Raw genomic sequence first — 15,647 nt, 5'->3', positions numbered from 1 at the left:
GGTGGGCGCCACGGGATCGCTTGCGTATGCTACCGTGACGAGATAATTTACATCTTATCTATCAAAGAAAACCGAGATGTCTGTGATTGGAATGCGTGCATCTTAACCGATGATTGCGAGTTCAAGTCCAGGCAAGCACCACCGAATTTCAAGGAGTTCCATTCGTGTTTGTAATTTATCTCCTACTCGATGGTAAAGAATGGACAGGAAACCTGCATGTGTCGTAATTCAATGAAATTCTGACACATTTGCGTCCACCAACCTACCTTGAAGCAGCTTGGTAAAATAAGTCTTAAACCTCTCAGTAGAGGGACATTAACAGGCGTTTTCTATCCGTAAATATACATGAGAGAAATGCTTTTTATATATTTAAGGTATTGCTGGGCTGATGTTGAGGATAATGAAAGACACTAACTAGTTCACGATTTATTAACGAGACTGTACAATTATACGGACTATGACATTAAAACATTTTAGTCATAGAATATGTGAGCTTTATCAATTGTTTACTTTAATACGGCACAAAGGTTTTTAAACCAAAAACGCATTCGTTTCCAGAGGAATCGAAGACGGAAGACGACGAGGAGGCCAGAGACAATAAAGATAAAATCGTGAAGGTGGAGGGCGGAGCGGACGCCGAGAAGAAGAGCGAGGCTGGCGCCAAAGCGGAACAAACAGACCTAACCAGTAAGCTCGCACTATATATGCATCATCATCATCATCATCATCATCATCATCATCATCATCATCATCATCATCAGCCTATTTTTGTCCACTGCTGGACATAGGCCTCTCCCAGTGCACGCCACTATCACGCACGTATCACTATATATGTATATGTTTTAGTATTAACTGAAATGTCTAAAATTCATTATGGTTCAATTTTTGCCCAGTCGGTGGTCAAAACAAAGTCTTTATTTAATATAGAAGTGATTACACTTGCTTTTTGTTTGTTTGTGTTTCATATATAAGAATAATAAATATATCTTCGTTATTAGAAACAGCCTAGAGGCGATCATCTCATTCACATCGCAGTCAACTAAAAAGTCTTTGGTGTTGTAATATTCTTTAGCACACAAACGCTCTTTAACGATTCTTTTGAATTATACAGTTGAATATCTTTGAACGTCGTTGATCCTGTTATAAAACATACATTGCCCCAAAAAGACTCAGTAACTCTGTGTAATCAGGTACTTTAAATGTAATAGTGTAAAATGACGATTCAATCATATTTGCAATACCTTATGTAAGTGAAGTATACAACAACAACAACAGCCTGTAAATTCCCACTGCTGGGCTAAAGGCCTCCTCTCCCTTAGAGGAGAAGGTTTCGAACATATTCCACCACGCTGTTCCAATGCGGATTGATGGAATACACATGTGGCAGAATTTCTATGAAATTTGTCACATGCAGGTTTCCTCACGATGTTTTCACCGCTGAGCACGAGATGATTTATAAAGACAAATTAAGCACATGAATCAGCGGTGCTTGCCTGGGTTTGAACCCGAAATCATCGGTTAAGATGCACGCGTTCTAACCACTGGGCCATCTCGACTCTTTAGTGAAGTATACTTTGATGTAAATGTTTGAAATGTGATGTGTCTGTGTGCCAGGCTTCCTGCCGGGCGAGTCCATGTCGCTGTCTCCGTCGCGCCCGCTATATGCTTTGGCGCAATTTTGCAATGCGATGCGTTGAGGGCCGCCGCGGCTATAGTTTGCGCGAGCCTTAAGAAAAATTTAGTGCTGTAATATCCTTTAGCACACGAACGCTCTCTAACAATTCTTTTGAATTTTATAATTGAATATTGTTGAACGTCGTTGATCCTGTTGTAAAACGTACATTGCCCCAAAAAAAAAAAGTCACCAACCCCGTGTAATCGGGTATTTTAAGTGTAATAGTGTAAAATGACGATTCAATCATGTTGGCAATACCTTATGTAAGTGAAGTATATTTCGATGTAAATATCTGATATGTGACGTGTCACCTGTGTGTCAGGCTTCCTGCCGGGCGAGTCCATGTCGCTGTCTCCGTCGCGCCTGCTGCGCGATGCGGAGGGCTGGCTCGAGGGTTCCGTGCAGGACTTCTCGCTAAGCAGCTTCCTCGGACACCTGGAAGGTCGGCCGCCACCGGATTTGCCGGTCAGTGCCATTTATATATATTTTTTTTAAATGTATAGGCTAGCTCTTGACTGTATCACACCTGATGGAAAGTGGGATACAGTCTAAGATGGAGCGCGCTTGCCTAGAGGGTGCCTATTCACTCGGGACTTGAAGGTACCCATATTGTAGGTGGTGGGGAAAACGGAGGTCGGGAGGGTATTCCAGACCTTGGCGGTGCGTATATACTTCAGTTCAAAGAAGACACAGTATACAAACAATACTCACAATGTATTTATATATTTATGTGTTTGCAATACAAAAGAAATTATAAATGAATAATATATTTGACGACCTCCGTGGTGGAGTGATGTGTACACCGGTTTTCATGGGTACGCCACTCCGAGGTCCCGGGTTCGATTCCCGGCCGAGTGAATGTAGATTATCATTAGTTTTCTATGTTGTCTTGGGTCTGGGTGTTTGTGGTACCGTCGTTACTTCTGATTTCCATAACATAAGTGCTTCAGCTACTTACATTGGGATCAGAGTAATGTATGTGATGTTGTCTCATATATACATACAATATTTCACTCCATATTTTTAATGCAACAGTGGAAACTTTATTGGCATATGTTAGAATTACTTTGGTATTAATTGTATGTTTTCCTAATAAATAAATAAAAATAAAAAATATTGCATTCAAGAAATTTATTAATGCAGGTCGACTCTCACCTGCACTCCTTGATGGCGGAGTCTAGTGTGGACTACGTGGCCAAGTTCGCGGACCTCGCCGCAGAGGTCGCCGACGAGACCGACCTCGCGCACTGACCTCGCGGCCTCTCGTGTTACAGTCCTAGAGTATCCAAAATGTATATTTAGTTTAAGAAAATAAACCCGACTATAGACAACAGCAACAAAACGATGTGGAACACACAACATATGTAATTGATCAGAAAATATTTTAATAGAAAAATGTGAATTTTAATGAATTTTACATAAGTTTGATTTAGTAAGAAAATAATTTAGAATAAATAGATTATAATTAAGTCTACTTGAGTACAATAGATTGTTAATTTCCCATCCCAGACGCCGTAAAGAATTTCATTCGATAACCGGTGCTACAATATGGCGGCTAATGACGTCATAACATTTGACAATTCAACGCACTAACGACATATCATTAGTGAAAAATTAAGTAATTCAAACAATGTAGGGTAAAAAATTATAATTACATTAATAACATTTGCACCGGCGTGTTACATTTTTTTTTTCAGGAAATAATAGTAAAGACGAATAAACAAGATTTGACATTTAATTGACGCAATCTCATTGGTCGAAAATAATATACTTAGGTATTCTTTACGGTTGTACAAAAACATGGCGTTTTAAATGTTGGAATACTTAATTTGGATATAATTTGTTGGGTGGATTTTTTTAACACAAATAAATATAAATAGTACGACACACATTAGATGTAGCATCGGCATAATTGGTAAAACCGATCACATTCGAATTGAGTACTCCATCCCAAATTATCAATATTTATTTCTTATGTCAAAATGATCTTTACACAAAAGTAATAACTTGTAATATCATATGACTGACAATATACTCGTTGATTTACAGGCACTTGCTTTCTCGGGTTGAACTGACGCAAGAATCTGTAGCGACGTTTTATTGTTTGTATAAATCGGCAGTAATCGGTTTTATTGAGTTAGCTGATGCTACATGCAAGTTGTGTCGTCTTATGGGTGGAATTTTTTTTATCATAAATAAATATATACTTATCAAGAACGTTTGGGACAAAGTACAATAGAGCTATTATCAAATCTAACGCTTATTCATCTTTACTCTTTGATTGGAATATTTATGACATAATGTTGATAGTATTTTGTATAGTCTGTGATGACATTAGATATTTTAATTTAAGGATAAAAATTGTATACGTATTCCGAATGGAATGTCACTAGTATTTTTACTTGAATCATGATCTTGATTTTAGTTTTTATTTTAATTTTTAATGTAATATACATTTATAAGACGGTTTCCCGTATTCGTAAAAATAAAATATAAATAAATGACTTTATGTAATGTTTTTTATTGTGATTTTATATAGTCTTCCAATTATCCCCAATAACTTAAGCAGAATTATAAAGTTTTTAAGGTTTCTTTTCTTTCATAATATAATGAAAATATGTATGTATAAATTTGCTTAAACACTGATAGCCCATCAATATCAAAGATGAAGATTGCAGGCTTGACTAGCACCATCATCATATAGTTCAGCTTGACAGTAAAGAAAAACAGGTGAATTCAACTAACCCATACCAACCAATCTATTAAACAATATTGGAGCAGTATGCTCCACTGTTTTTTCAATAGGATACGTTAGCGTTTTTTTTAAGGATATTACATTTTTACCTGTTTCTACATAAAGTCCTTCATCAAATTTGAATACTGTCAGATTTAAAAATACCAGTTTTATAAGTATAGCATTAGATAACTAGTAGGTTTATGCATTTTTAAGTGATCTAAAAAGCCATCTGGAATAAAACAATAACGTTAATTAAAAATGAAATGAGAATAATATACAAACAGAGTAGATAGAATACTTTTTGTTAGGATGATCTTTTTTTTTTAATAAATAATTAAATATGTCTATGGGTGTATTAAGCATGATCGTGACATTTGTCACGCACAGCTTACCTACAACTCTATGGCAAGTCAAAAAAGATAACAAACCATTCACATCTGTGTTGCTACTTTATCAACTTCCCGGATAAAAATGTTAAACACATTCATCATTGCTATCATTTTGACGACCTCCGTGGTCGAGTGGTGTGTACACCGGTTTTCATGGGTACGCTACTCTGAGGTCCCGGGTTCGATTCCCGACAGAGTCGATGTAGATTACCATTAGTTTTCTATGTTGTCTTGGGTCTGGGTGTTTGTGGTACCGTCATTACTTCTGATTTCCATAACACAAGTGCTTCAGCTACTTACATTGGGACCAGAAAAATGTATGTGATGTTGTTTAAAAAAAAAAAAATTTTTGCTCTTGGATATAACTTCCTAAAGATAATTATGATAGCCTAAAAATAGTTTTCATTATTCATATAATTATATCAAGTTTATGAATACTGAAAAATCTGTTATATACTACATTAATTTAGCAAAATAATATTTATGTTTGAGGTAATTTAAATTTAGATACTAGCAATATTAGGTTTCGCTACGTCAATGTTGTCCACGTTATAGGTTATATTTATTTGTATAACAAATTTAATATGAAACACAAAAACTAATGATGTAATAAGTAAACAATGCATTATTGAACTTTCCCAAGATCCTCACTATTTATTTTAACCCCTGACTATTTAGGTTATAGTGTTTTTAATATTTTCATCATGATATTTGAAATTTTCACGTAAGTTTATTATTTCTATTTTTTTTTTGTTAATTTAATTAAATAAAGTGGTTATTACCGTCTTATATAGAATCGCAATCTATTCTTTCATATTGAACGGAAAAATAATTACTTATGTTATAAATTGATTTTATTGACAATTCAAAAATAATATTTTTACTTTTTATAAATTCTATGCAACTAGTTTTTATTTATGATTTATGACATAGTCATTATTAATTCCTTACTATATCTCCAATGGCTTAAATCAAAGGATAAGATATAAAATACTCAGAAGTTAACTAAACTTTACTTCATAGAATCGTTAAAACATTATCACATTTCAGATTAGTTATAATCCTTCCAATGCTATTGGTTGGAGTATTTCTCTTCGGTGCATTTGTGATCGTACCATGTGCATTTATATTTGCATCATGGTACATGAGGATAAAGGAAAGAAAGCTTCAGAGAAGGAAACGGGATGGACCGAATATAGCATTTTTCCATCCCTACTGTAACGGAGGGGGTGGTGGTGAGAGGGTGCTCTGGGTTGCCATTAGGGCACTTTTATCTAGGTAACAATGTTATTTATATTGTAAATCAATTCATAGTAACTTTTGTGCTAAATTTGTCTAAAATAATACGCAATAATGTATCTTGGTCTTAAAATTATAAATGAGTAAATTAAACCATATAAAATAGTGAAAATAGCCATACATTAATATATTTAGTGATCAGTACCGACCTGTCTAATGGAGCTTATTAAAACCAATAGCAAAGTAAATTACGGATATACTACGGATTCTTCCCAAATATGTAGAATTTCTTTGAAAAATCTCATAAGATCTTTTTAATAATCATGTTAACTGTACTTTATTAGGTATCCCGACTCCCATATACACATTTACACAGTGGAAACTGCAGAGGCTACGGCCATAGTCAACAAGGCACAAAACCAGTTCAATGTTAAAGTGGAACCAGAGAAAATAAACTTCATCAGACTGAGCATGGGGAAGGCAATCGAGCCGGAGAGATATCCATACTTTACATTGTTGCTGCAAAGTCTGGGCACTATGGTACTCGGGATGGAGGCATTTATGAAATTAAATCCAGGTTTTTACAATTTATATATTTCATATATCACACATGTGTTGTGATATTGTAAGTTTAACTAATAATTAAACTATTATTAACCCATTGATAAATTCAATATTGATAAGTGTAAATAATTTTATGTAGATTTAAGTGTTTGAATGTAATTTTAAAATAACTTTTTAAAAGTTTAAATGGTTACTTGCCAATTACAATTGTGTTCTTTTGCCTGCCTGTTGTTCCAGGTAATTTTAAAAATATTCAGAAAATGCAAATATAAATAATTTATCCATCATATAATTGGAGGCACAGCTAGGTACTATTTAATAATTATTAAAGGTTAACTGTTTGGGAATTTGTATTAACTGCTATTTTAGATTTAAAAGTAGATTTAGGTGATGATATTTACCAGCATGGTAACTTTACACATAAGACCTTTGATTAGATAGGGCCATTTTTTTTCTAAAATTATATAGTATACTCACAGCTGACCATAAATCTTGAGAACTAGCATTGAAGTCGTACTTGAAGTTAAAATAATTCATTCACTCTTCAATCCTAAACCTAAGTGCTTATATGACTTGGTTGCACCTACTTCCCCCAAAATTTACCATTAACAGACAGTTTGTGTACAGATATTTTGACGACCTCCTAGTCGAGTGGTGTGTACACCGGTTTTCATAGGTACGCCACTCTTAGGTCCCGGGTTCGATTCCAGGCAGAGTCGATGTAGATTACCATTAGTTTCCTATGTTGTCTTGGGTCTGGGTGTTTGTGGTTCTTATTACTTCTGATTTCCATAACACAAGTGCTTCAGCTACTTACATTGGGATCAGAGTAATGTATGTCATGTCTCATATTTATTTATTTATTTAGATATATAATATGTTTACAGATATTTACATTGACACAATGGGTTGTGCGTTCACCTACCCAATATTCCGCTACCTGGCACAATGCCCGGTGGGATGCTATACCCACTACCCCATCATCACGTCGACGATGATGCGTCGCGTCAAGCACCGGCTAACGAGTTACAACAATAGCAGCGTCATCGCTCGCAACCCTCTGCTGACCTGGTGCAAGTTGCTTTATTACAAAGTCTTCGGTTGGGTGAGTTTATAATCTTCACTACTATTATAAAGTAACAAAAAATCGTATTTGTGTGTGTGTGTGTGTGTGTGTGTGTGAGTGCGTGCGTGCGTATAGTACGACACAAATTAGATGTAGCGTCGGAAAATGCAATGGAATGAAAATAAAACCGATTACTGTCGATTTATACAACCAATAGAAATAGCTCGCTATCGCGCCATTCGACGCTATCCGTCGCTATAGATTCTCGCGTCAGAGAGAGCGAGTGCATGTAAATCGACGCGTCAAATTGATGAATATATTAGGTCATATGATATTACAAGTTATTACGTTTGTGCAAAGATCATATTCGCGTGAGAAATAAATATTGATAACTTGGGATAGCGTACTCAATTCGGATGTGATCGGTTTTACGAATTTTGCCGATGCGACATCTAAGTTGTGTCGTACTTATACGTGCGTACTTGCGTGTGTGTGTGTGTGTGTGTGTGTGTGTGTGTGTGTGTGTAATAAATAAACTCAAAGACTACTGCGCCGATTTCAAATTCTTTCATCATTGAAAAGCTATATATACTACTGGAAAAGATTAAGGATCCTAGATAAAACTTAAGTAACATAACTCAAGGTGTAAAGTCCTCTAAAGCGTCTTTTGTCGCATGCGCTGCGGAAACTATTGATGATAGGACATGTATATCAAATAACAAAACGCAAAGTATATGAATACAAGGTAGAAATATGAAAGAGAAATTTAAAAAAATAATTATGGATCGCTTGTGTGCAAAAGGTTACTATAAAATGAATGAGTTTATGATCGATAGCACGCCTTGGGAATGAAACGATCGCCTCCTGGCTATTTCATCTCATATTAAATTGAACCGTTGGTACTGTTTCATTTGACCATCAATAAGAAAGTGTAATGCTTCTATATTGAATAAAGTTATTTGAGTTTGAGTTTGGGGGTTGTCGTCCGCTGCCGCTCTCTAATAGGCTATTTGACAATGCGAAAAATAAATTGTGAATTATTGTAATCATAATAAAATATTGTATATTATGAGCTTAAAAATAGTTTTTTACTAACGAAAGTTGAAAATACTATTTTATTTATTCAAAAATCCATAAATAAAAATGCATTTTTTCAAACGTTTGTCACGTGACACAAAACGCTCCTGATTGGCCGGGCTTATAATAAAGTCACTTTCTTGTAAACCTTGCTTTTCAACTATATGTACCACAGATTAAATTACAGCAAAGTGACGTCACCGACCCCATCGCAGCGCCATATTGTCCACGTAGCGTTTTCGCGCGTTATTTAAATATGGAATTTTTAATCTGATATTTTTCGGCAAATATGTACTAGAAATAAAAAAAATCAACTTTAGCTGGGTTCCTTAACCTCTACTAAATAATATAAAATGGATTTTAAAAACCAGTCAAATAGCCTATTCCCATATACAAACTATTGGTTTTCATACAAATGGCTGCAGTGTAAGGTGTATCAATTTGGCTATTTGTCCGTCAGATGTACGGCGTGGTGGGGCGCTGCGCAGACATCGTGATGGTCAACGGCACGTGGACGGAGGACCACATCAATGAGCTGTGGCGTGTGCCGCTCAACACGCACCGCGTGTACCCGCCCTGCGAGGTCAGCTGCCGACTGGTCGACGACCATAAGGATTCCCTTCATGTCGTAACATCAGAGTCACGCTTTTCGCGTCAAAATTTGAGATTGTTTTTTTTCGCTGGAAAAACGCTTTACGCGCTTCCCCCACGTGATGGAAAGTGGGGGGGGTGGTACACTAAAAAACCAGCGGTACCCTCTCCGTCTTTCGGCGGGCGCCACGGGATCGCTTACGAATGCTACCGTGACAAATTTGAGATAGCGAAGCAAAGCTTCTTATTTTTTTTTTTTATTTATTTAATCGATACACCACAGTATTTGAAATATAACACTTAAAACAAGAAAACAGAAAAATGACAAATACAACTTCAAACACTTAATAGGTATATAAACATTAATTTTTTAACTATACTCCATTCAATAAATACTACAGACTGCAATAATAACACGCTTATTATTTATTTAATATTTAAACAATTGATAAAAAAAAAAATAAAAAAAAATGAGGTGAAAAAACGGATATATACACACAAATGACAATATAAGATTCTTAGATATATTAATATAACAAATGTGAAAGTAACCCTGTCTGTTTGTCTGTCTGTCGCTCTTTCACGACCAAACCGCTGCACCGAATTTTATGAAATTTGGTATGAAGCAAACTTTGCATGACACATGACAACGCACCTAAAAGCAAGCGAAGCTGCGGGCGAATACTAGTGTAACAATCATTTATACTTTCTCTGAAACGCAATTAATTTTTTGGTCTAAGTTTTATCTATATTGGTTTAGTCTTTTTTTAATTTAAATATACATTATTTCCATTTATTTCACACCCTGTGTCTATATACACTATTACAAAAATATGTTATTGTTATGCATATAATTTTTTCAAGGTCACTGAGCTGAAGAAATTGCGGTCTCTGGTAAAGGACTCGGACCCCATACGGATCATATCGGTGGCGCAGTTCCGACCCGAGAAGGACCACCCGCTGATGCTGCAGGCCATGTACGAACTCAGGAACTTGCTCATTAAGAACGAGATATTGTGGAACAAGGTTAGCGATTCAGTGTAATTCGTTTTCGATTCGAACCGTCACTGAGAATTAGATGTTTCGAAAATGTTGCCTATTTTCCTCTAATATAGTTTTTTCCATCTTTATAACTGGTATGTCCACTTGAAATAATCCGTACAATGACAATTAAAAAAAAACTACTTTTATAGTTTTGGATATTGGATACCGTATACGACATACGGTATCACCATCGCGTGGTATATTAAATACACAAAAGGCTCACGTTGTTACCGTCGAGACCTTATCTATATATACGACGACCTCCATGGTCGAGTGGTGTGTACACCGGTTTTCATGGGTACGCTACTCTGAGGTCCCGGGTTCGATTCCCGACCGAGTCGATGTAGATTACCATTAGTTTTCTATGTTGTCTTGGGTCTGGGTGTTTGTGGTACCGTCGTTACTTTTGATTTCCATAACACAAGTGCTTCAGCTACTTACATTGGGATCAGAGTAATGTATGTGATGTTTTCTCATATTTATTTATTTATTATTTATATTGGGGCGAATCAAACGTTAGCGCGATTCAAAACAGCTCCCTAACAGTAACTTTTTAAAAAACATACAATACTTTTTTTGTGGTTTAACTTTATAAAAGGAAAAGACTTGAAAAACAGAGGAGAGAAAGGTTAATGTAATGAATGACTTAAAAAAGGGGGTTATCAATCCAGATCAAGCTGGTGCTGGTGGGCTCGTGCCGGCACCCCGCCGACGAGGAGCGCGTGCGCCACCTGCGCGACCTGGCCAAGCACCTCGCGCTCGACGACAGCGTCGCCTTCCTCGTCAACGCGCCCTACGCGCAGCTGCTGCAGCTCTACCAGACCAGCGCGCTCGCGCTGCACGCCATGTGGAACGAGCACTTCGGCATCGGTGCGACACACGCCCCCCCACCCACACACACACACGCCACCCACACACACACGCCACCCACACACACACACACGCGCGCGCTCGCGCTGCACGCCATGTGGAACGAGCACTTCGGCATCGGTGCGCCCCCCACACGCCCCCCCCCCACACACACACACGCACACACCCCACCCACACACACACACACACCCCACCCACACACACACACACACCCCACCCACACACACACTTCGGCATCGGTGCGACACACGCCCCCCCACCCACACACACACACGCCACCCACACACACACACACACCCCACCCACACACACACTTCGGCATCGGTGCGACACACGCCCCCCCACCCACACACACACACGCCACCCACACACACACGCCACCCACACACACACACACGCGCGCGCTCGCGCTGCACGCCATGTGGAACGAGCACTTCGGCATCGGTGCGCCCCCCACACGCCCCCCCCCCCCCCACACACACACACACACGCACACACCCCACCCACACACACACACACACACACACACACACCCCACCCACACACACACACACACACCCCACCCACACACACACTTCGGCATCGGTGCGACACACGCCCCCCCCACCCAATCCCCTCTCCCCCCCTCCCCCCACACACACACGCCACTGACCCAGCCACGCTCCGCAGGCGTGGTGGAGTGCATGGCGGCCGGGCTCATCACCATCGCGCACCGCTCGGGCGGGCCGCTGGCTGACATCATCGAGACGTCGGAGGGCTCCCGGACGGGATTCCTGGCGTCCGAGCCCGACGAGTACGCGCGTGCCATCCTGGAAGTCATCGCAATGCCCACGGACGAGAAGAAGAGGATCATAGAGGCAGCGAGGTGAGAGTGATAACTGTTTATTATGATGCTTTAGCTCCCCACGAGTCTATTTTAGTTGATCAGACTCTAAATTGTTAACAATTTCAACCGTCTAAATAGCCTTCACAATGACATTAGAGGCAACAAAAATTAATTTATCTGTTGTTACGTATTTTAAAAATAAATTTGTGATCGATATGTTTAATATGGAAATAGATTTGTTACATTTCAGCAATCAATTACTAAAGTTGGATTGCATTATAAACTATTTACTATTCACCGGCTTGTTTATCTATGTTTAATCTATTTTAATTATAACATGTTAATTCAAAGTTATATATTTTTAGCCAGATAATAAATATTGTCAACTAAAATAGAATAATTTTGAATCAACTCTGTTATAATACAACTTATGCTAATGCCAAATGCTCAATTAATTGATAAAATTTATTAAATAATGCACAAATTATTATAGTATTTAATACTATGCATAATATGAAAATTGATGATTTTTTTCAGAGCGTCTGTGGATCGTTTTTCTGAGAAAGAGTTTGAAAAAGCATTCCTAAGAGCAACGGAGCCTTTAGTAAGATTAGACTAAACAAAGCCAGCGATAGCATTGTTTACACTTTCCATTAGTTTTAAGCTTAATAACGAAATAAATTTTACCAAAGTTTTGTGGCGTTTTTTATTTACTTTTTTATATAAAAACATTTATTTATAACATAAAAATATACATCAGTATATAAAATTATTCTTAAATTATCATAACAAGCTCTGACCTTGGTTACGAGGAAGTTTTTATTTGAAACAATTTCATCAATTAAAAAAAAATTACGAAGCAATGTTTCTTTTTTTAATTTTATGTTATTTTTTGGGATTCAGATTGAGTTGTCCATTTGTGAGTTGTATCCAAAGTCGTAATACAAAAATTTGAGAGGAATGTTTGATCTGAATTTGTCTAAGAAAGTGTTGTACCCACTCTGTCTCTAGGTATTAACCTCAGTTCAGATCCGTGCTTGAGGAAGACATTTCCTGAAAAAAAATAAACAGAAGTTACTTTTCAATAGCAGCAGTGAGAATACAGGGGGCCCTTATCATGCTATTAACATTCACACAAAACTGATTAATACAGACTAGACCACAAACATATGACATGCAGGTATACTGGTGATATACCTATCTAGGCTATATTTAGGTCTCTAGACTATAGCTAGTTAGTTAGATAGTCTTATTATGAAATTACCCAACCCATCAGCATTTAAAGTATTTCTGAATTTGCCCCATTTTCTAAAAGACTGTATTTTCGATTTCAATCAATTTACACAATTTTTTTAATTTGTTTTTGAGTATTAAATAAAAATTGGAGATTATACTTCAAATAAAGTACTCAGATAGATTACCCGCTGTCTGCTGAGGGTTGATGCCGATACCATCATCAGTGATTATGGCGCTAGTGGCAGGGTCCACTCGAAATTCTTCTGCCGCGAATTTTAGTACTGCAGTAAAAGGTGTCGCTTCTGGTACACTGAGTCTGTGAAGGAATTTAATGTTTTTTTATTAATATTTTGATTTTATGAGTGGATCATCACAAAATTCTTGGTGGTGGATTGTAGATAGGTAACATCCACTATTCCTTTATTTTATATCCTCTTTTTTATACTTAAATTTATGTGTAAGCTAGTATAATTTAAAATTCTCAATATCGGTAATATAATTTAATATTAGATCTAGATGACACGAAATATATGATAATGATAATTGCTAATTTACTTCAATTCTATATATATATGTAAAAAAACTTCATTAATTTTACAACCAATTCATATTAAAATTTTATTTTGTGTGTTGCCTGCCACCTTAAAATTATTGTAAAAGTATTCACAGTAACAAATAAGAATAAACAAAATTATACTGAGTTATAAAAAAACAAATATGTTAGATAATTTTTTAATTCAATAAAATTATAACATTTACATTTTAATTACTTTTTTTGCATAATTTAAGACATAAAATTATTCCAAAATGTGAAATCTTCATTGCTTTCCAAAACTTGATCTAAAAAATCTAATTTTAAATTTTCATTCTTACATATAGTTTGTGATATTGACTGCAGCTCGGAATAAGTGAGTTCAATATAAAAATAATCCATTGACATATTTTCCCTAACCAATTTCCCACTGTCAATTAAAGCTTTAGATATTAATTTAAATATATCACCATGATTAAGGCACAATTGTAAAAAATTGTCTTCATTTATAGTAAACAATAACTTCCAAAAGCTTTTTCTTGAAGCACTTCTAATCTTCATGTAACTTTCAAATGCTTTGGAAAGTACATCTACGCCTTGCGCATATTTAAAATCTTTACACAATAAACTCCGTACTAACATATCCATATCATTATCTGTATTTGAAAAGTTTTCTATAATTATCTTTGCATTATCTGTATCTTTAAGTTCTGATAGAAGAAATTTACTTTTTAAATCTAATAAAACCTCATTTGGTATCTCAGTTTTGAGATTCTTTAGCAGAGTCTCCTTTGATGCAGCTTCCAACATTAAATCAGACAAATAATCCTCAAGTTTCTGCTCAGAAAATAGATCGAGAAAAATTGTGATCCCTACATTTACTTGGGTGATATTTATTGAGGAATTAAATATTTTCTTTAAAATGTATTTTGGCGGATCAGAAAAGCATTTTTTTAAAAACAAGCTCGATGTATTTTGTTTTTTATTTATTGAGGATAATAATTCATCAATAAGAGAGCGTTTGTGGAACTTGTCTAAACATTTTTCTATGTGTTGGGAAATTAAAAAGGCATTTCTGAATTCTTCTGGTGTTGTATGGTCACTTGGCCAATCGTGTTTCAGACATAAGTTAATGAAGTTTTGGAAAAAGTCGAGAAACTCTTGCACCACAAACGTTTCCATCACCAGAACGATGTAACTTCAACGCAGAACCCACAATTTCTCAGCATCTGCCGAATAAAAAGTAATTTTCAACTAGTTGAAATGCATGGCAAAAACTCAGTAACTCGTAATTTGAAAATGTTTTTCTACGTTGAAGTCACATAAATGGGTTTTACTTAATTATTTTTGAATGTTGATTAAGACTTACACTTTAAAGGGAAGTTTAGGATCCGATGTCAGCGTAATCTTGAAAGTCACTTTAGACCTTAAACAAAAGTTCTTGGTAAAACATAGTTATAACATAAATATTGTATGTGCTGTTAAAATAATCACTTACATTTTGAAAATATTAACTTTGCTAAGAAGTACACAGCTTTTTATTCTGGCTTAATGACGTGACACATCACACAATTCACAATGTGACATTAGACAATATTATGTATTGACATGTGTTCAGTGTACAGATAAAACCGGAAATCAAGGACACAGCTGTCAGAGAAACATTAAAAAGTAACGTTTTAATGAAATATAAAGAGTTTCCATTAATTATTTTAATAAATATTAGAAATATATAAATTAAATGTGGTATTCAAATAGACTTTTTAAATTTTAGAATTATTCCCAATTATTTTTTGTTATT

The 15,647-nt window shown here is 36.1% G+C and overlaps 3 protein-coding genes across 4 annotated transcripts in view; 2 read left to right on the top strand and 1 right to left on the bottom strand.

Annotated features, from left to right (window-relative positions):
- Window positions 1-3,294, top strand: part of LOC124538092 (protein cramped) — a 50,581-nt gene extending 47,287 nt beyond the window's left edge. Inside the window, exons 18-20 of the mRNA XM_047115096.1 lie at window positions 559-687; window positions 1,998-2,140; window positions 2,819-3,294. Of these exons, the coding sequence (XP_046971052.1) occupies window positions 559-687; window positions 1,998-2,140; window positions 2,819-2,926 (380 nt within the window). The 3' untranslated portion in view covers window positions 2,927-3,294. The remainder of the gene's footprint in view (window positions 1-558; window positions 688-1,997; window positions 2,141-2,818) is intronic.
- Window positions 3,295-5,309: 2,015 nt separating this feature from the next.
- On the top strand, window positions 5,310-12,773 carry LOC124537854 (GDP-Man:Man(3)GlcNAc(2)-PP-Dol alpha-1,2-mannosyltransferase). Its single transcript, XM_047114801.1, has 9 exons — window positions 5,310-5,525; window positions 5,852-6,079; window positions 6,385-6,617; window positions 7,492-7,709; window positions 9,208-9,330; window positions 10,203-10,364; window positions 11,054-11,252; window positions 11,922-12,117; window positions 12,616-12,773. Exons 1-9 carry the CDS (start codon window positions 5,506-5,508, stop codon window positions 12,695-12,697), a joined length of 1,461 nt encoding a protein of 486 aa, XP_046970757.1. The 5' UTR covers window positions 5,310-5,505; the 3' UTR covers window positions 12,698-12,773.
- On the bottom strand, window positions 12,764-15,455 carry LOC124537856 (ubiquitin-fold modifier 1). 2 transcript variants are annotated; one of them, XM_047114804.1, is made up of 4 exons: window positions 15,345-15,455; window positions 15,216-15,272; window positions 13,500-13,630; window positions 12,764-13,131 (listed from the first exon to the last, which is right to left on the bottom strand). In XM_047114804.1, coding segments are annotated over exons 1-4 (264 nt in total). In that variant the 5' UTR covers window positions 15,347-15,455; the 3' UTR covers window positions 12,764-13,057. The 2 variants fall into 2 exon arrangements, with proteins under 2 accessions (XP_046970760.1, XP_046970759.1); XM_047114803.1 differs by lacking the exons at window positions 12,764-13,131; window positions 13,500-13,630 and adding an exon at window positions 14,067-15,075 and having other exon boundaries at window positions 15,345-15,452.
- Window positions 15,456-15,647: the final 192 nt, after the last annotated feature.

This window comes from Vanessa cardui, chromosome 19, assembly GCF_905220365.1.
Source record: "Vanessa cardui chromosome 19, ilVanCard2.1, whole genome shotgun sequence".
NCBI classification, from domain to species: Eukaryota; Metazoa; Arthropoda; class Insecta; order Lepidoptera; family Nymphalidae; genus Vanessa; species Vanessa cardui.
This window is presented reverse-complemented; position numbering and strand designations above follow the sequence as displayed.